Below are 20,982 nucleotides of genomic sequence, written 5' to 3' on the forward strand. Positions count from 1 at the left end.
GGGAGGAAAACTATAATTCCTGGGCTTCTTGGCGGGGGTGGGGACTCACGCGCTTTCAAAGTGCATTGAATGTGCTTTAAATATATGGCATGCATCTGTGCCTGGCTGGCCACTGGGATACAGGGCTAGCTAGACCTCTGGTCTGATCTAGCAAGGATCTTATGATAGATCGCAATAGGCAGACCACACAGTAGCTGTCATTGCCTCTGCTGCCACCTGCTGTTGGGCTCCTTGTCTTCCACCCTACCAGTCGCTAGCAGCAAGGCTGCCTATTGCTTACTGAAATAGAGATCTACCACTGGAGGAGCCGCTAGTCTCCAGGAGCAGCACAGGAAGCCTTCTTACCTGTGCGGGTCACTTTCCGCAAGCAGGCGAGAGCCCCGTTGAGCCGGGAGCATTCCTCAGCGCTGGCCCCGCACCTCTTCATGGTGTCTTTCACTTTCGACTCGTCCATTTCCAGTAAGGCATCGAGGGTCAACTCCTCCGGTATCCTCTGCAAGAAAGAACAGTGGTTTGTGTGCCTGGATTTTATAAGCTCTGTCATTTATTTGTTCAGGAAACTTTTGCAGGAAGATGGAGTCCTGTCTCCACCCCTGCCTACCCTCCTCCTATTTGGGGAATGAATTAATCACGTTGCGTGGTTGTGACGTGCTCAGGCAGATTGCTGGGTCAAGGAACACGGTCGGGAGCTTGGTCCCTGGTGTGGCTCGTTTGGTGACAAGCAACAGCTGCTTTGGCTAGAGCGTTGCCTCGTTCTGAGTGTTTGTGTGTGTGTTTTAACAAGGTCGAACAAAGGAACAACGAGAAATTTGTTTCTGACTGGACGGTCCAGTCACTCGCTCCCGGCTTTGAAAGAGTGACGAGGCAGTTGCGGGAAAAGCTGGCTGTGACTTGCGCCCAACCATCACTGTAAGCAATGACCGGCCTTTCCTGGAGTGGCATCTGTGCCAAAATATATACAAAGAACTGCCCGCCCAAGCATTGCACTTACGCGTACGCAGGTCCAGAAGATACTGCAAAAGCTCAGCATCATTTGCCACCTGAAGCGGCTGGGGCAACCAACATGGATGCTTAGACCTCAGCCCTTGCAAATGGGGCTGGTGCCGGGAGTAGCCATCACTGGGCAGCTGCTGAGGCCCACACCCTTGCAGGAGGGACCACCCCTCGTCCTTTCTGATGCTGCTGCCTGTGTTCACGTCCTGTCTCTGAGCATGTGCACAGCCACAAATGTGCTAATATGGACTGGGCTCAGAGGGAGAAGGCAAACAAGTGAGTGCTTTCGAGGGTACAAAAGAGACTCACAGACAGTCCCCTGCTTGCAACCCTGCAGCTGGCATGGTTAGCAAACAACGCTGCAAAGTGGGTGCATGGGATATTTTGGCCACTGAGGACTGCATTTTCTCATGTGCAAGCAGTAAGTAGGGCTGGAGCCAGAGGCCAGAGTGAACAGGACACCCCCTTTTATTTCTCTGCCCCCCCCACCTCCGCCCCCCCCATCTTCCTATCCTATCCTCATGATATTATGCATCCCAGTATTAGTATCCCCCATATGGTGGGAGAGGGCCGAGGCTGAGAAAGAGAATGACTTGCCAAAGGGCATCTAGTGAGTCCATAACAGACATGAGATTTAAACAAGGGATGTCCTGATTCATAGCGCAAACTTTTGGCCCTTGCACCGGGGGTTAGGAACATTCGTTACTGGACTACAACTCCCATCATCCCTGGCTATTGGCCATGCTAGCAGGGGCCAATGGGAATTATAGCCCAGCCACCATTTCCCTTTCACTGCCACATATTTTTCAACAATAAACTTTGTCTTCCAAATTTTCCTCAGGGTGAAAGAGATGGGCCCAAGGTCACCTAGCGAGAATCCTGGTCTGGAAGAGATTCAAACTCATCCTCCCTGGTCCTAGTTTGACCCTCTAAGGCAGCGGTTCTCAACCTGTGGGTCCCCAGATGTTGTTGGACTACAACTCCCATCATCCCTGAGCTCTGGCCTTGCTAGCTAGGGGTGATGGGAGTTGTAGTTCAACAACATCTGGGGACCCACAGGTTGAGAAAAGCTGCTCTAAGGGATGGGGAAAACCTGTTGCCCTGAACTACAACTCCCTGGCCACCATCCCTGCTAGCTGCAGCTGATGGGAGTTGTAGTATAATGACATCAGGATGACTAGAGGTTCCCCACTCTTGCCCTATGCGATGCCAACTTCTGAAGAGACAATCTTTGGACCCCCAACACCAAGAACAGAAGACAGGAGGGAGGAAGAAGATCTGCCACATGCAAGCAAGAGGCATGCTGGGAAGAAAAGAAACAAGAGAGTTTGATAACTTAAAAAACCAGGCTGGAATCCAAGTCACGAAGCGAGAGAGTTGCTGAGTGTTCCGGAAGCTCGTTCCGACACCAGATGATATAAGGACAGAGTTAGCATGTACTTGCACGAGACAACTGCTTCTTTTAGGAATGCTTCCAATCCGTTTCCTCCTTCCTTCCCTCCCTCCTCTTTTCCCAAAACAAACATCTTAACATGAGCGCAAATGAAACTTGGGGTGGCCTCACCGTCAGGCGGTGCAGACTCGAACCAGCTGACTCCAAGGGGCAGGGACCGGTTCCCCAATCCACACAGCAATAGAGCCCATAGGTCAGACATGGAGACTGTGGGAAGGTTCAACGTTGGGACGTCAAACACAACTCAGGCCTCATCTCCACCATACATGTAAAGCAATGCCGTACCACTCCAGCCATCATGGCTGTCCCCCAAGGAATCCTGGGAACTGTAGTTTACCACCCACCCCCACATATCTATAATCCCCTGACTACAATTCCCAGGATTCTCTGGGGGAAGCCATGACAGTTAAAGTGGCATAATAGGGCTTTAGATGCGTGGTGCAGATGGAGAATAAGAATCCTCCTGGTTCTGGGCTCAGGTGATCCCAGAGAGCCAAAACCATGCCCCAAGGCCTGCTGCGCTGTTGCTGAGGGAAGCCATCTTCCCCCCACACAATGCCTCAACACAACTCCACCCTGTCATCTTCAGATAAAAGGAGGCCTAGGAATTGAATAAATAATAACAACATTCAAGGGCATCATGGAGACACTAAAATGGCTGTAGGTGCTGACCCTGCCCATATCAACTGGGAGTCCTGACTTTTCCTAGCCCTTGGGTCAAGGAACAACACTTAGCCAGAGGTCTATATTATTCTATATTATTCTAACCCAGCTGAAGCGTGGTTTTAGGCCAGGGTTTCCCAAACTTGACTCCCATCCATTCCCATCATTCCTGACCACTGGTTCTGCTAGTTAGGGGTGATGGTCCAAAAACAGCTGGAGAGTCAAGTTTGGGAAACCCTGTGTTTAGGCCCTGATCCAATCATACATAAGAGCAACCCAGCCGAGGCCCCATCTACACTACACATTTAAGGCAGTATCATACCACTTTAGACAGCTATGGCTCCCCCCAGAGAATCCTGGGGAATGCTGTTTGATAAAGGTTCAGAGAGTTGTTAGGAGATCCCTATTTCCCTCACAGAACTACAATTCCTAGAGGAATTGACTGTGAAACCACTCTGGGAACTGTAGTTCCATGAGGAGAACAGGAGGCCTCCTCCTAACTACTGAAAGTATGGGGAGGATATCGCCTGTGTAACAGCATTCAAGGCAGCCAAACAAATTGCTGAAAATGGCACACCTTGCCAAATATTTAGATGCGTAATGCTCTTTGGGACCTTTTTGCTTCCCTGGCAGCAAGTGCTGCTTCTCTGCACCATCTCCCCTTTTTTGCCTCTGTGGTCCCTCAGCGGCCCTCATTTGCCCAAACACCTGTTTCATCCAACTGGCTGCAGTGCTTTGCTTTTTGGACACCAAGGATGTTGCGGTGTAGTCACAATGTTGGGGGGGGGACGGGACCTGGAGGTTGCCAAAAACAAACAGACTAAAAGTCATTGTGGGCAAGCAAAGCCAAAGACAGGGTAGGAAGGGAAATGGCGCCAAAAAGACCTGTTCTGAAACCGTCTATTTTCATCAGAATTTCCCCAAACAGAACACACTATTGAATCTCCACAAAGGTAAAGATGAAACCAAGAACAGTGACATCACAAGTGCCTTTGGGGTCCTTGTATGAGAACTGCCATCAATAGCTCGTACCCCTGACAGCAGGCACAATCTAGCCTGTTTATTATCATTATCAAGCTGGGCAAAGCAGCACCCTCCCTCTTTTATTCTGCCGTCTTCGCACATAATCTGGTGTCTGAATTGGGTTCCGGAACACGCTGTTAATTCTCACCAACGGGCTGGCTCACACCCAGATCCAAAAGAAAAGCTGCTATCATACAAATGGAGCGCATGCGAGCAAGTGCGGCAGGCACACGTGTGCAAGAGAGAACAGTCCTAAGGAACATTTTGTCTAAAAAAGATGCAATCTGCAGATTAAGTTTCTTTGCATTTTTACAAATGACAGAGCCGGATTCTTTTGCAGAGGCTACTGGACGAAGGTTTGTCACCCAGCCTACATATTTTTAAGGAGTGGAGCAATGCACAAAAGGAAGCCCTGAGATACCCACCGAATCCCTGACTATCGAAACATCGACTTTTGTTAAACAAGCTAAGCATGCAGTCCTCATTATGGTGGAAAGCAACTTTTAGAATGAAGGCAGTGTCCATCAATGATGGACTAGAGTGCATTTTATCCAGGTTTCCAAGAGGAATATCTTCTTTGCTCGCCACACTCCTGTTCTCAAGTGCCGCCACAACTTTCCACATTACAAGTTTCCCATTACATCCAGGTTTGAGGGTGCCTCTGGCAAAGTACAAGTATGTGGTTTTCCTCTGCCAGCACACTGCCCAAAACCCACCTCCAAGCTCCTGCTTCCACAGTTGCTATTTGCCCTCGAAGGTGTTACTTGCAGTGAAACGTATTCGGCCCAAACTAGCAAAGAAAGGGGGTTGGGACTGATGGTAGAGATTTGTTTGTCGGAACTGAATCCTGCTGAGGCTGTCGGAAAACCTGGGGAGATCTGGCTCCGTAATAGGCCTCATTCTGCACGTGGCAGGCTGCTTTAAGACATTCAGAGCCTCGCGGGGGGGGGGGGCATGGCAGGAGCAGGCACAAGGTGGAGGGATCCACAGGGCAGGATTAAAGGGCTGAAGGATACACAGAGCTTGGGGCGGCAGCGGGCAGGAATGCTTCCCCATCCGGCTCACGTTCGAACTAAAGCGAGCTATTATTAGCGGGCGATCAGCTGAATGCTCCAACTTCACAATCAGTGCTGAGGCCTAGTTTATACCAAGGTGGAAAACAGGCGTCAGGAAGACTGAACAGCTTCAGGGTACAGGAGGGGGCTAGCCAGGCAAGACGACTCCTCTCAAAAACATTCCCTGCACGCAGAAATCTAATGTATCAAGGAAAAGGGTTCTGCCTATCCACCTTCCTCCCTGACATTTGGGTTTTCTAAGCGCAGGGATTTCTTCCCTTTGCTTTTTACTTCTCCCAAAGAATCCTGCAGTTTGTTAAGGGTGCTGGGAACTGTAGCACTGCGAGAAGTGAACTACGGTTCCCAGGATTCTCTGGGGGAAGCCATGGGTTTCAAATGTACAGTGCATACGCAGTAGTTTGTTAATGGTGCCGGGAACTGTAACTCTGTGAGGGGCAAACTACAGTTCTAAAGGATTACAGTGGTACCTCAGGTTACATATGCTTCAGGTTACACACGCTTCAGGTTACAGACTCCGCTAACCCAGAAATATTACCTCAGATTAAGTAGTTTGCTTCAGGATGAGAACAGAAATCGTGCTCCGGTGGCACGGCAGCAGCAGGAGGCCCCATTAGCTAAAGTGGTGCTTCAGGTTAAGAACAGTTTCAGGTTAAGTACGGACCTCTGGAACGAATTAAGTACTTAACCTGAGGTACCACTGTATTTGGGGGAAGCCACGTTCCTTAAATGGATGGTGTGCACACAGAAGTTTGTTAAAGGCTATTGGGAACTGTGGTTCAGTGAGGCAGCAAAACTACGGTTCCCAGGATTCTCTGGAGGAAGTCATGTGCTTTTAAATGTATGGTCCATGCGCAGCCTCGGTCTGATATCCCCCCCCGGCTTGTAGTCCCTCGCCTGGAATTTAATTTTAGAACACCGGAATGGCGAGTTGTAGGAAAAAAGTATAAGGAGATTATATTTAAACAATCCCAACGACCTTGAATTGGAAGAGCTCAGACAGGATTTTCAAAGCCTGCTGCCGGCCCTCACGACATGCAATGTGGGTGCATGCATATTCTCTCTCATTTATTTATTCTCTCTCTCTCTCTCTCTCTCTCTCTCACACACACACACACACACACACACACACAGCTAAACCCAGTGGGGCTGTAATGGAACAAATAAAGAAGCTCTCTTTAAAAGAGCCACTCTCACACACTGTACATATGTGACAGATTAACATTTAAAACACACACAGAGAGAGACACACACACAAACTGCTCCACAGCATCCTTGGGAGATTAGCCCAATATGATTCATCTCCATGTCTGCCCCCCCACCTCCCGCCAACGCAATTAAGAAACCGCTGGTCACTAGTTTAAGCAGGATCTTAAAATAAGTTCCAAGAGACAAAAATAAACTAAAAACTAGACTTGATCTCTGAGCTCATTCCTAGGAGGATTTGCTGGAAAAACACGCTATATTAGAAATACCACGTGCAACGAAAGGGGCTGCGCCCGCCCCATTTTATCTGCTGGGAGGGCATTCCAGAAAGGTTGAGCTCTCGAGTAGATAGGTCTCAGAACCTCATCTGTAGGAGACTGGGGAACTGGTCTATCTAATGTCTACACCAGGGGTAGGCAACCTAAGGCCCGTGGGCTGGATCCGGCCCAATCGCCTTCTAAATCCGGCCTGCGGATCGTCCGGGAATCAGCATGTTTTTACATGAGTAGAATGTGTCCTTTTATTTAAAATGCATCTCTGGGTTATTTGTGGGGCATAGGAATTTGTTCATTTTTTTCTTCAAAATATAGACCAGCCCCCCACATGGTCTGAGGGACGGTGGACCGGCCCACAGCTGAAAAAGGTTGCTGACCCCTGGGTCTACACGGACTGGCAGCCACTCTCCAGGGTCTCACCTCATCTCCAGGGTCCCCCCCCCCATCTCTCTCCTCCATCCAGGCAAGCAAAGAGGCATTATCAGAGATCGAGGGCACATTCCAGCCAGGCAAAAACACTAAGTAATGGTGTGCAGCAAGGCCAGGGCATGGCCGGGGGAGAGGAGGCATGGCTTGGAAGGGGAATGGTCCCAAGAGCCAGGCAGAGCCCCCCCCCCCCACCGGCTTGAGGAGTGTGTGTGTGTGTGTGTGTGTGTGTGTGTGGCATAAGACCACTGACTCCACAGCCCAAAAATTCCAAAAGAAGCAGAAGAAACCATACGTCCCACAATAATCGGTGTGAGGCTATAGAACAGTGTTTTTCAACCAGTGTTCCGCGGCACACTAGTGTGCCCCGAGATGTTGCCTGGTGTGCCGCGAGATGTTGCCTGGAGGGAGGCGGGCGAGTTGGGCGGCGAGAGGCGGGGCGGCGGCGGCGAGGAGAGGCCGCCCAGCGCGGGGCTCTCGCCGTCTGCCTGCCTGCGAGCTCGGTGGGCAGCGCCTCCGCCCGCAGCGCCCGCCTCGCGGCTCTCATTCCCTGCCCCTGCCAAAGCTCACCCAGCCAAGCCGCGCTCTCCTTCCTGCCTCGCTTTGCTGCCTCCTCCCCCCCCACCCCCAAAGCTTGGAGATTCCCCGGCAAGGGGGAGGGAAAAAAATTGAAACTTACACTTTCGTGCGTCCCTCCCGGCGTGACGCTGCGTGCTGACGTCACGGGGCTGTAATGGTGGTGTGCCTCGAGATTTTTTTCATCAAACAAGTGTGCCTTTGCCCAAAAAAGGTTGGGAAACACTGCTATAGAAGAACACCTTGATATTTTACCATTATATCCGAGGCAGGGCTCCATGCATGCTGAATGTTGCTTTAAAAAGCTGTGTGGTGCATGGTACTGGCTGCAGAATCCAGTTTCCTAAGAATCTTTTAAAAGCAAGTTTCTGGTCCTTATGATTACAAAGGTATGTCTGAAAGCCCATAGGTAACACCTAATCAAAATACCAGACACAGGGGAGTTCTCAAGTAAGGAATTCGCTGCCTGACGGGCATGTTCCTAAAACGCTGTTTTCATACAAGGATGGAGTAAGTAGGCTTGCAGGATCGCCATGGTGTAAAACAACAATGGATTAAAAAAAAACCCAAAACCATGAAGGATGCAGCAACCAGTGGGAGAAAGTAAGGACATAAGATGAGCCCTGGCTGATCATCCCAATGGCCCCTGCAGCCCAGCATCCTGTTCTCACCGTTGCCAACCAGATCTGTCCGAGAAACCTGCAAGGAGGACCAGAACGCAAGAGCCCTCTCCCCTCCTGGTATTCAGAATCATTAGGTTCTCCAACTGTGGTGGCAGAGCACAGCCACCATGCCTGGTAGCCATGGAAAGCCTTCTCCTGCATGAATCTGTCCAATCCTCTTTCAAAGCCATCTAATTGGTGCCCATCACTGCAGGAGCGAGTTCCATAGCTTTAAGCATGCACTGAGTAGCATGTATTGCCTTCAATAACCCTCCACAATGGTGAGGTCTAGCCTACAGGGAGAGGGGGCTGGCACACCGCCTCCAAGTAAAAAATAAAACAAAAGGATCTCAGCATGCTCAGGGAAGTAATTGCCTCTTTCCTTGCCATGTGGAGTCTGTCAAACCTAGCCAGGAGGATCCCACGCTCAGACTAGCATTGTACCGAAAATTTCTCCTCCAGTTTCCCCCCGCAACTGTTCTCTCCATCAATCACCAAGAAAAGAAATTGCATCTGAAAAAATGGTCAAAGGATAAAGAGAATTTAAAAAGAATTCTCATGGGGGTGGAGTTTCATGCTGCTTACCTTGAATTTGAAGAAACCCAGGAGGTACCGTATTTTGAGGATTTTTCATAGCCTGCAAATAATCTCATCAGCAGACTGCAAACTGCAGCCTTCCTGGGTGTTCATTCCCCCTTTATAAAAAAAAAGCCCACGGCTGGACTCTCTTGTAAGCACAAGAAAGTGGAGAGGCTGCTTATTGTGTCAACTGAAGTCTATTTATTTTGAATAAATAGCGGAAGGGTCGTGATTCAGTGGGAGAGCATCTGCTGTGCCTAAAGAAGGTCCCAGGTTCAACGCCAAGGAAAAATCAGGTGAGTGCTTAGCTTGCCCTTGCAGCTGCTCTGTGAATGGGCTTCCAGGAAGGACCACCCCTTTAGCCTGCTAGACTTTAAAGTGTTTGGGCGGAGAGGAGGGGACCAGCAGCCCTCCAGGTGTGACTGCACTTAACTCCCATTAGCATGGCCAGTGATCAGAGGCGAATGATGCAACATCTGGAGGCCCACAGGTCCCCACCATCAGCATCAGGAAAGATGCACAACACCAGCACATACAGAGTTCATGCAATTACTCAATAAGGCAGACTCCGTGAGGGGTTCCCAAGAATTGGGAAGCTTGCCTGTTCGGAACAGGTTTGCCCTTCCCCTGAAGGAGACAGGTACGTCATTTGAGGGTGCTCCTAGCTTCAGATAACCAATTACCAGAGCAGTTGGTGCACCAACAGCGTCCTTTTCTGGATAGTGGCATTTTAGCCACTGTGATTCATGCCCTGGTAACCTCACGGTTGGATTACTGTAGCCCACTTTGTGGAGATCTGCCCTTGAAGTTGGTGCAGAGGGTGAAAGTGGTGCAGAATTCAGTGGCCGGGTTACTAACAGGAAGATCTGACTGCCCATGTACAGTGGTACCCCAGTTACGAACTTAATTCATTCCGGAGGTCTGTTCTTAACCTGAAACTGTTCTTAACTAGAGGTGTGCTTTCGCTAATGGGGCTCTTGCTGCCACTGCGCCACTGGCACACAATTTCCGTTCTCATCCTGGGGCAAAGTTCTCAACTCGAGGTAACTCTTCCAGGTTAGTGGAGTTTGTAACCTGAAGCGTTTGTAACCTGAGGCGTTTGTAACTCGAGGTACCACTGTATTACATCAGTGCCAAAGGTACTGGACCGGCTGCCTCTGAACGACAGAGTCATCTTCAAGGTGTGGTTAACAAACAACGCACAGAACAGCTTGGGACCAGGTTTCCTAAAGCGTAACACTCCGCCCAGACCCAGTAGACCAGGCGTCCCCAAACACGGCCCTCCAGATGTTTTGGGACTACAATTCCCATCATCTCTGATGACTGGTCCTGTTAGCTAGGGATGATGGGAGTTGTAGTCCCAAAACATCTGGAGGGCCAAGTTTGGGGGTGCCTGCAGTAGACCATCAAGATCTTTGGAGGACCTAGAGAGTGTTACCCAGCAGCAACAAGAAAGCGGGGTCTTCTTTGTGGTTGTGCCTCCCAGAATGCCCTTCCTCCAGGGATGTCCTAAGGAAAAAACGGGGCATTCCAGGATCAAATCAGAAACTGAGACAGCTTCTGTAAATCCGGGGACATCTGGAGGGTGAGGAGGACCTATCTGGCTATGAAGCCAGCCCAAAGAACAGGATTATTATTTTTTATTTATTTCTGCTGTTCCTACTCCGATCTCAGATTCTGCAACCCCAACAGAAAAATACCCTCCTCCCTGCAAGACACAGGGGCACCAATGCTTAGTTACAAAAAAACGAGAAATCCTGAGGTTCAACCCCTTCCTGGGAGTCATACTTTAAGCACCAACCTTTCCCCTGCTAAGCTCAGAAATGCAAAAAGGCTGCAGTTGCTAGGGCAGCAGGGAGAAGACTTTCTGAACTAGCTCAGAGGCCCCCTTATTTCGCGTGATCCAAAAGACATGATTGGCCCAGCCCTACCCCCCCCCCCGTACAATGGATAGATTCCCCCACTAGTACAAGCCAGACTTCACATGAACGTTTTTTCAGAAGAAGAAGGGGGGGGGGCTTTTTGCTAGATCTGAAGTGCAAACACCACAAAACAAAACAAAACAAGAGGAAAATAAACCAGGACTGCGTCAGCGCAGTCTCAAATCCACAAGCAGAAATACAAGGAGGCTGGGGAGGCAGAGAGTGAGAGAGAGAGAGAGCAAAGTTGTGCAGAAAATGGCACTTGTATACCGATCCACACATTTTAAAGGTGCACTCACAGCCAGCTAGTAAAACCAGGAGCCTGTTCAAACATTCTCTCCGGCCACCTAAGTCTCTTTGCGGGGTCAGGATCTCCCCACAAAACGAACCCCTCCGGTGAACTCCAGCCTCTCCCAGCAATCAAACGCTACAGACGGAAACTTGATTGACGAGAACCCCTGCTAGGGGAGAGTGGGGCCAGCTCAGGCACGCCTTGGAAACCAGGCAGCTTGCTAAAAACTGGTTTGAGATCCGTCATCGCTCTCACACACGCAAATATGCATACACAGGGGAAGGAAGCGATTTGAGGGAGGAGGAAACTGCCGAAGGGAAGGTGTTTTGCTCCTGGCACTGCTTTCTTCGTTATTTAAGAACATCGAGAGCAGGATCAGGCCAAAAGCCCACCTAGTCCAGCATCCTGTTCTCAGCCAGTGTAGGGTAATGGCTTAGAGCAGGGTCTTCCAAACTTGGGTTGCTTTTGGACTACAACTCCCATCATCCCTAGCTAGCAGGACCAGCGGTCAGGGATGATGAGAATTGTAGTCCAAAAACAGCTGGAGACCCAAGTTTTGGGAAACACCGGTTTAGAGTGTCGGGCTAAGGACCTGGGAAACCATGGTTTGAATCCTCGCTCAGCCGTCAAGCTGAATGGATGACCGTAAGCCAGTCACGGTGTCTTGGGCTAGCCTACCTCAGAGGGTTGTTGCGAGAGTAAAATATGGGGTGGGGGGGAGAACCACACATACCACCCGGAGCTCTTTGGATGAAAAAGCGGTATATAAATGTGATAAATAAATGCCTCTCCTATGGGAAGCCTGAAAACAGGACCGGAGCACAGCAGCGCTGTCCCCGCTTGTGATTCCCAGGAACTGTATTCAGAACTCCTTGCAAGCCACAAGGAATCTCCGGCTCTCTCTCGCCATTTCCTGGTCCAAGGGTAGGCAAACTAAGGCCCGGGGGCCGGATCCGGCCCAATCGCCTTCTAAATCCGGCCCGCAGACAGTCCGGGAATCAGAGTGTTTTCACATGAGTAGAATGTGTGCTTTTATTTAAAATGCATCTCTGGGTTATTTGTGGGGCATAGGAATTTGTTCACTATTATTTTTTTCAAAATATACCGGTAGTCTGGCCCCCCACAAGGTCTGAGGGACAGTGGACCGGCCCCCTGCTGAAAAAGTTTGCTGACCCCTGTCCTGGTCGGATTCTATTTATTTACTCATTTCCCAGCACCGCACGTTGCGCGCAAGTCAATCGCACGTAAAGGGGGGGGGGGCGTTACGCCTGCACTGCTTTCAACAGCGGAGGGGGGACCATTGCCGCTGTGTCTAATAGCCACTGGTGGTTTTATCCACCTGCCTCTCCACTATCCAGGACAGAGAGAAAGAGAGGGAGGGGAGTCCTGCTCTTGGCTTAACACTTGGGAAAAATACAACCACGAGCTCAGGTTGGGAAGATTCAACAAGCATGGCTGCCAACCTGCCAATCAGTACCCTGGTGTTGAAGGTGCTACGATTAGAATGCATAACCCTTAACAGCTTAAGGCAAAGTTCACTTGCAGGATCACCAAAGGATTCCTGTATTGTGGAGGGTTGGACTAGACAGATGATCCTTGGGGTCTCTTCCGAACCTACAATTCTGGGCCCACTTGACTGCTCCAATCTGCGTGACTGGCCCTGTTAGAGGTGTCTCAAAATACTCGCCCTGAGCTTGAAAGCAACCCATATCTTAGTGTGGCAGCGGAGTTTCCTACCTGCTGACATGAAGCAAGCACCTTTGCTGCACTATTTCAGCACCTGCAGAGAACATTTTTGCACAGGCAAGGCGATCCAGACACACGGAAGGCCGACTTGTGCTTCATCTCTTTTTTTAGCTACCATGGATTTTAATCATACATTCATAGAATGCTTTGGTAGACTTGCTTTTAAATGTTCGCCCACCAAGAATTTTAGATCTTTTTTAAACATTCTGTTTATCGTTTTCAATATTGCAGCAAATGCGTAATTATTGAAACCATCTCATTATCCGCGACGTCCCTTTCCCCACCTTCCGCGGTCCATTAAAATTTCTCCTATTCAACAAGCATATCCAAAATGTGCCTTTACCCCTTTCATTTTCACCTTCCTTCTTACTTTATTGAACTTTCTCTGCTCTGGTTTTTCTAACCCAGCTAGCGTTTAAAGATGTTTACAGTAACAATTTTACATTATTGTTAACTGCTCAGAGGTTCGGGGGTTTTTTCCCGTTCAAGCGGCATATAACTTTTGTTCAATAAATAAAGGGCAGGTGGATCTTCGCTGAAGGCAGATCTCCCTGTGATCAGTACCATTCCACAGCTCAAATTCAGAGCGCCCAGGTGGAATCAGCCACAGAAGGGAATATAGGAAAGTGCCTTATATGGAGCCAAACCATTGGTCCATCTAGCCCAGTATAGTCCAGGGGTCAGCAAACATTTTCAGCAGGGGGCCGGTCCACTGCCCCTCAGACCTTGTGGGGGGCTGGGCTATATTTTTTGGGGGGGGGGAGGGATGAACAAATTCCTTTCCCTCACAAATAACCCAGAGATGCATTTTAAATAAAAGCATACATTCTACTCATGTAAAAACACCAGGCAGGCCCCACAAATAACCCAGAGATGCATTTTAAATACAGTGGTACCTCAGGTTAAGTACTTAATTCATTCCGGAGGTCCGTACTTAACCTGAAACTGTTCTTAACCTGAAGCACCACTTTAGATAATGGGGCCTCCAGCTGCTGCCGCGCCGCAGGAGCCCGATTTCTGTTCTCATCCTGAAGCAAAGTTCTTAACCTGAAGCACTATTTCTGGGTTAGCGGAGTCTGTAACCTGAAGCGTATGTAACCTGAGGTACCACTGTAAAAGCACACATTCTACTCATGTAAAAACCCCAGGCAGGGCCCACAAGTAACCCAGAGATGCCTTTTAAATAAAAGGACACATTCTACTCATGTAAAAACACGCTGATTCCCAGACCGTCTGCGGGCCGGATTTAGAAGGCGATTGGGCCGGATCCAGCCCCCGGGCCTTAGTTTGCCTACCCATGGTATAGTCTATACTGAGGCTGGACTTTGGGGGGTCACCACAAAATCAGCAGAGCTGCCTTGCCACACTACAAAGTCAGTCACGTAATAAACTTCAACATCTAAAAAAAGAGAGGGCAGACCCTCCAAGTTTCCCATTTTCCAGGGACGGTCCCAGAATTACGAAAGCCATCCTGGCTTCTGATTTGATCCCAGAACATCCCCATTTCCCCTGCCAGCGCAGTTCCCCTGCCAGCGCAGTTCCCCTGCCAGCGCTGCTGGAGGGTGGACAAGCAGGAAGAGAGGTTCGGCTGCGAGGCTTTGAGGGGCAGGCGGAGGGCAGGGCCGCCCTGGGTGGGAAGAAAGGGGGAGAAGAGAAGAGTGCAAGGAGTCTAGGGGTTTGTTTTTGTTTTAAAAAATAAAGCCTTTGTGCGTCAGCGTCTAATCTTGCTCCTTCCTAAGACTTATTTGTTGGTGTGTGCTTTTCTGTTTGCAAACCCACCAAAGCATGAAATAAAATCAGGATGGAGGTGTTTGCTCGAGGGCTGTGCCCCGTTGGTATAGTGATAGTGGAAATGCCCTGCGAGGGGGGGGCAAAATTGAGGGGCTGAGGAGGATCAATTGGAGGGGGGGGAATGAGAAATGTCCCTATTTTCATCTGAGGAATATTGGGGGGGGGTATGGGAAAGGGGGGGACCCCTCTCAGTTGAGACCACTAAGTCCAGAGTCTTAACATTGCCCAATCGTCTCCTTCCTCAATCTACCTTGCCGCTTCCTCCTGCGAAATGGGTAGATCGGTTCTTTGTAGCCCCTGAGTTCAAACAGCCGCCTCTTCTCCTAACAGCCTCCACAAATCCAGCTCACTCTACCATTCCCTCTTTTCTCCAGGTGGTATTTATTTATTTTTTTAAAAATATACTGATTTCAGTAGCAGAAACCACAGCAGACACTCTCTGAACTCACCTCAGGAACCGCCGTCTCGGGACAGGCGAGGCCTCTCACGCTCCGCAGCGTGACTGGCTGGCTCCCGTTCAGGTCTTCAGGACTTCTTGCCGTGGCCCAATTCCACAAGCACTGCATTGTTACCGCACTGTAATCTCTTCACGCCTCCCCCCCCCAAACTATAGGATTTTACAAGCTGTCATTTGCCTTGTTTCGTTTTGTTTACAAAAAAATCCACCATAGGCTTTCGAATTTTCAAATTAGCAGCAGCAGCAAAAAAAGAAAAGGGAGTTTTAAAAAAATAATAATCAACAAGCCACAAACTGGAGTTTTCCCAAGATTGATACCAGACTGGATCAGGGAGGGGGAAAGCCAGCCAGCCAGCCAGCCCAGCAAAAGGCAAGCCTTTCTCTGCCCGATGTGGTGGAGTCAGCAGATATTTTAAATTGTAGCCGGCAGGCTATTTCTGAAAAGGGGGGTGGTCCTGGGGCTTTCCAGCCTCCCCAGTGCCTGCCAGATTTATTTTTGGGATTTGGCAGAGCAGGAGGGGAGCAAATCGGCTGAGAGGAGGTGGGCGGTGGGGAGAGACCTACTGCTTGTTTGTGTTCGGAAGGTGGAGGGAAGTTCAGATCCACGACGTTTTCCGAGATTTTAAAAATAGGGGCTTGTTTGATGTCCGTGTTAACAGCCCCCTTCTCAGACCAAGATATCTGGCAACACAATACCTAAAGTGTTTTTGGGGGGTTCAGGGAAGGCAATAGACTAGATATATTTATAAAAGTGTGGGTTTAGATACAGTGAGTTTCAGTAGTGGAGGACACCATTTGATTACCCATTTCCTCTGTATTTACATTTCGGTAAACACTAGATAATATATATTAATTATAAATCTTCAAAGGATTCCCCCCCCCAATAGAATTGGGGTAGTTATGTTGTATTCCGCATATTCTGTATAAAACAAATTTATGTACAGAACAAGGCTGTGTACACACCATAACTTTAAAGTGCATTCAAAACACACCCCCACCCCAAAAAAAGATTTATGGGAAATGTAGTTTGTTGAGGGTCTGGGAACTGTAGTTCTATGAAGGGCAAACTACCATTTCCAGGGTTCTTGGGAGGGGTGCTTTAAAGGTATGGTGCATATGCAGCCTCAGATAGAAACCCAGTTCTCCCACTGTAGCCTTATGAGTTCATCTCCATCTGCTCTACGGTCTATTTGCAGGACAAGTTTTTGCAGGGTAACCAGGGATGAAAAGGAGGCAGCTTGTTCTTTGGTTAAACAACGACCAACAGGGTGGTGTACTAAGCCTGGGAAACGCGAGATTCGAACCCCGACCCAGTCATGTTGCTGCTCCCTGACTTTGTACCCGAGACTCCCTCCCTCACACACTCTCTCAACAACACCCTGAGATGGCTGGTGGGAAATGGATGGGGTAAAAAGCATCAAAAATAAATGATGACCTATCATATCCAATATGAAATAGTGCTTCAGGTTAAGAACTTTGCTTCAGGATGAGAACAGAAATCGTGCTCCAGAGACATGGCGGCAGCAGGAGGCCCCATTAGCTAAAGTGGTGCTTCAGGTTAAGAACAGTTTCAGGTTAAGAACGGACCTCTGGAACGAATTAAGTACTTAACCCGAGGTACCACTGTATTTTAAACAACTGCAATGACAAAGCAGGGGAGATAACATCTTGGACATCACAGAACCGGTGTTTTCCCTCTCTGCATTCTGCAATTGCAGTGAACTGAAATCTCTGGTGAGAGTGACAAACACCCTAGGGGTGGGGACTTTTCGTTTTGGGGCTTAAGTAATTCTAGAAACCCCCAATGCTGTGTTACGTCAACATCACAGCTGACACTCACCCGCTTCAGTCAAACCCTACGGAAAACTACTGGCCCAAGCATTGCAGAATGAGGGCCGCCCCCCAGCAACTGCCAAAGCTCACACGCCACCAGAGGGAAGGTGACACAGCACCCCTCGTTTCTCTGTTGTGACAACAAAAAGAAGGAGAAACACGAGCCTCCAATTGCCTTGAGCATTTGCTTTGGGGTGGATTGGGCCCGGAAAGAGAGACAGAGAAAGCACATAGGCAACAACAACTTTGGCAACATCTTCCCCCCCCAACCCCACACTTAGGGCATATTGACCAAGCCCCTTCACCCCCAAACACTGACGTTGACATTGATAAAGGTGTCCGTCTTCCTTCATGGTGTTAACATCCCCCTAGCTTGGAAGAATTGCCCTTGAAAAGATCATTAAGAAGCCTTTTGGAATTAAATCGAAGTAACAGGCAGGCATTCCATTAGGCTGCCTCGTTCCATCAGGCTGTGGGAAAGCTGGGAAGCGGAGCTCATCCCATCGGCCACGAAAAGGTTCCTCAACCTGGGCTTAACTACAGCCCCAGGAACGGTTTTTCCCTGCCACAGTTTGACCACGGAACTTGCGCACGATGAAAAAGAAAGCCCCCCGAAATCTCTGCAAATTGCTTCTCTTCTGCTGCAGCTAGGCTGTGACGAATTTAGAATGAGGGTTCTAGGGCACAAGCTTCAAAACAGGCCTGAGACTCGGCACGCAGACAAATTTCAAATTAAGGCTCTGTCTGCCAGCAGTGCCAACTTGGCCCCGCAAACGTGGGCACCCAGAGTTGTGGGTGCCACGCAGTGTGCATGGCCCTGGCACCAAAATTTGTGGGTGCCTGGCCGCTTTCGTGGGGAATTTTGTGGGTGCTTGGGCATCCAGGGCCCCAGGGAGTTGGTACCTATGCTCTACACATTTAGGGAAGTATCATGGCTTCTCCCAAAGAATTCTGGGGACTGTAGTTTGTTCTGAGAACTGCGAGGAGACCCCTATTCCCCTCACCAGCTCAGTTTAATAGGCAATCCCTCTTCCCAGGGAATTTTGGGTACTGTAGCTCTGTGAGGGGAATAGAGGTCTCCTAAGAATTCTCTTAGGGACGCAGGTGGCGCTGTGGGTTAAACCACAGAGCCTAGGACTTGCAGATCAGAAGGTCGGTGGTTCGAATCCCCGTCACGGGGTGGGCTCCCGTTGCTCGGTCCCTGCTCCTGCCAACCTAGCAGTTCAAAAGCATGTCAAAGTGCAAGTAGATAAATAGGTACCGCTCCGGCGGGAAGGTAAGCGGTGTTTCCGTGCGCTGCTCTGGTTCGCCAGAAGCGGCTTAGTCATGTTGGCCACATGACCCGGAAGCTGTACGCCGGCTCCCTCGGCCAATAAAGCGAGATGAGCGCCGCAACCCCAGAGTCGGTCACGACTGGACCTAATGGTCAGGGGTCCCTTTACCTTTACCAATTCTCTTGCACCCTTAAACTACAGTTCCCAGGATTCTCTGGGGCAAGCCATGACTGTTTAAAGCTGTAGGATACTGCTTTAAATGCATAGTGCAGGGAGTGACCTAAGAGGTGGAAATCACTGTGAGAGACCATCAAATCCCTGGGTGGCCAAAACATCACTCATGCTTTTGTAGTTCCCCCTGTAACAAAACGAATTAAAATCGTGACTGATGTGTTGGAGAACACATGAGATAAGGAAGTGACATCATCCCTGCTGCAGCTTCAAGATAAGGTTAATCTAAAGAATTCCACATATACACAGACATTCCGCTTTTGCAGTAAGCCCAAAGAGCTCTGCAAAGAGAGAGAGAGAGAAGTTCTGCCATGTTCCATGATAAGTGAGAAAATATGCGTGCAAAAATCTCAGCCCTCTGGTGGAATCTGGAAGTTGCAAGTGGCAGCGGCTTGCAATGGTTAGGTCTTACGCCTTCAGGGTGACAGATACAAAGAAAAAGTCCTTTAGACAGAGCTGGGTCAAAAAAATATTTACAAGCCTGCTCCAGGGCTTTCATAGGAAACCAATAACATCACAATTCATTCACAGCATCAAAGAAGACTGAACAAAACTTGAGTTCATAAAGCAAAGAGCCTGTGGATTGGGTGAGCTAAGTGAGGAATGTCACGAACTGGGCGGGTCTCCTCTTTCAGCTCAAACTGGCTGGAGAAAAGAAAGAACTCCCAAGCATGTGCAGAGGCAGTTTTCAAAGAAAATATTAGGGAGAATCATCTCCATCAGTGGAGATTCTGTCTGACTGCAGAAGAGGAGAGAAGCAGAGGGAAAGTGTTGCAGGGGGCCATGAAAAGCTGGTGTAGTCCACAGAAGCTAGTTACAGGTAGGTAGCTGTGTAGGTCTGCCGTAGTGAAACAAAATAAAATAAATAAAAGAAGTGTAAATGCACACGAAAGCTTATACCAATAACTAACTTAGTTGGTGTCTAAGGTGCGACTGGAAGGGATTTTTTAATATAATTTTATTTATTTCATTTTGTTCCCACAGAAGCTGTAATTCCCCTCACAATGCTCTAAATCCCAGAGTGATTTAACAATCAAGACTTCTTCCCAGGGAATTCTGGGAACTGTAGGTTCTTTTGAGGGGGATACGGGTCTTCTAGCCACTCTCGGCTCCTTTAACTACCGTTCCCAGGATTCTCTGGGGGAAGCAATGACTCTTAAAGCAGTATGACACTGCTTTAAATGCATAGGGCAGCTGGGGGCCTTACTTCTAACTAAACACACAAAGTAGTACAGTGTACATTTATCCAATACGGAGGGAAATCTTTTAAAATACAGGCAGCTCCCAATTTATGGGGTGGAGGGTTAACGTTCCAAGGCATCACACCTTTAAGTAAAATTTTATATATATTTGAAACACCACTGAAAAGGTCTGCAAAGACACGGTTCTGCCCCCGTCCCCTTCCGTCCCTTTTTGTGACATTTTCAGGTCACTTCTGGGTTTGGCGTTACATGCAGTCAGGCATGTTACATGTATCCAGGCCACAGATCTACCATTAATTTTAAAATAAATAAATAAATTCAAGGGTACGCAGAGAGAATTTTAGACAACAAAACTGCTCCATCCTCCTGACCAGGAAGCTCGGACGGACGTTCCCACCGCCTTACCTGAACGACGTCTTTCCTCACGTTGACGAGATACAGCCAGTCGCTGAATCGCGGGTAACTGTTCAGCTCCACTGTCCTGTCATTCAGGGGGACATTCAACTTGCACTGAAGCTGGGTGCCAATATAACGGACAAGTTTCACCTGCCAAGGGAGAGGAGGGAAAAGAATCACAAACGGCACCAGGAAACATCTAAGAGCACAAACCGGTAACCCATCAATACACGTAGTTATTCTTATCATTAGCATTTGCACCTGGCTCTTTGGCTGAAAAGACTCCCAGGGTGGCTTACATGCCATCCGTTTTAAAAAGGACAGCCCCTACCTGCATGCTTATGACCTGAAATGCCTAGCACGCAAGGAAAGAGGACAGGGAGGGAAGAGGAAAAAAGCAAGCTCGGGCACCAGCTCTTAAACAGTAGTTCTTATAAGGACCAGCGGGTGTAGAAACAACTCAGTGGAAGGAGGCACTTCCAGAATCACAGAATTGTAGAGATGGGAGGGGTCTCCGAGGGTCATCTAATGGAGCCCAGCGCAATGCAGGAATCTCAAAAGATAATAGCACTTAATGGAGCTGCTTCTTCAGCAAAGCTAATGAAATAAGCCCTGCTTCCCATTTCTCCCACAGGTAAATGATTTGGCAGAACTTCCAGCTTCTCAAGCAAGAGGGATGAAGTGCCCAGGCTCTTTTCTTACAAGTTCTTTTAGTGAGGCAGCTTCTTTTCAGAAAAATAGTTTCACTTGCCCCAAAGGAAGGTATTTTTGACTGCAAGGGGGGGCCGGTCCATTAGGGCAAATGGGGCACTGCCCTATCAACCTCGGTCTGCCTTAACCAACCCCTTCCTGACTGCCTTCTTGTTTACAACCAGCCCAGTCTGGGGTGGGGGGGTGGGGGGGACACAC

General features: G+C 49.1%; 2 protein-coding genes across 3 annotated transcripts in view; both read right to left on the reverse strand.

Annotated features, from left to right (window-relative positions):
- KSR1 (kinase suppressor of ras 1) overlaps positions 1-20,982 on the reverse strand; it is a 104,688-nt gene that overhangs the window by 25,702 nt on the left and 58,004 nt on the right. Inside the window, 2 exon segments of the mRNA XM_083479621.1 lie at positions 346-493; positions 20,083-20,223. Of these exon segments, the coding sequence (XP_083335747.1) occupies positions 346-493; positions 20,083-20,223 (289 nt within the window).
- The window catches only part of EVI2A (ecotropic viral integration site 2A), a 259,488-nt gene that overhangs the window by 4,134 nt on the left and 234,372 nt on the right, over positions 1-20,982 (reverse strand). Inside the window, exon 3 of one of the 2 annotated variants that reach the window (XR_014520043.1) lies at positions 13,907-13,988. The exons of the other annotated variant lie outside the window; for it this stretch is intronic. The gene's annotated coding sequence lies outside the window, so the exon portion shown is untranslated. Of the gene's footprint in view, positions 1-13,906; positions 13,989-20,982 lie in introns of those variants that run through there. 2 annotated transcript variants of the gene reach the window in all.

This window comes from Podarcis liolepis (genome assembly GCF_965112155.1).
Source record: "Podarcis liolepis genome assembly, chromosome: 16".
Classification (NCBI taxonomy): domain Eukaryota; kingdom Metazoa; phylum Chordata; class Lepidosauria; order Squamata; family Lacertidae; genus Podarcis; species Podarcis liolepis.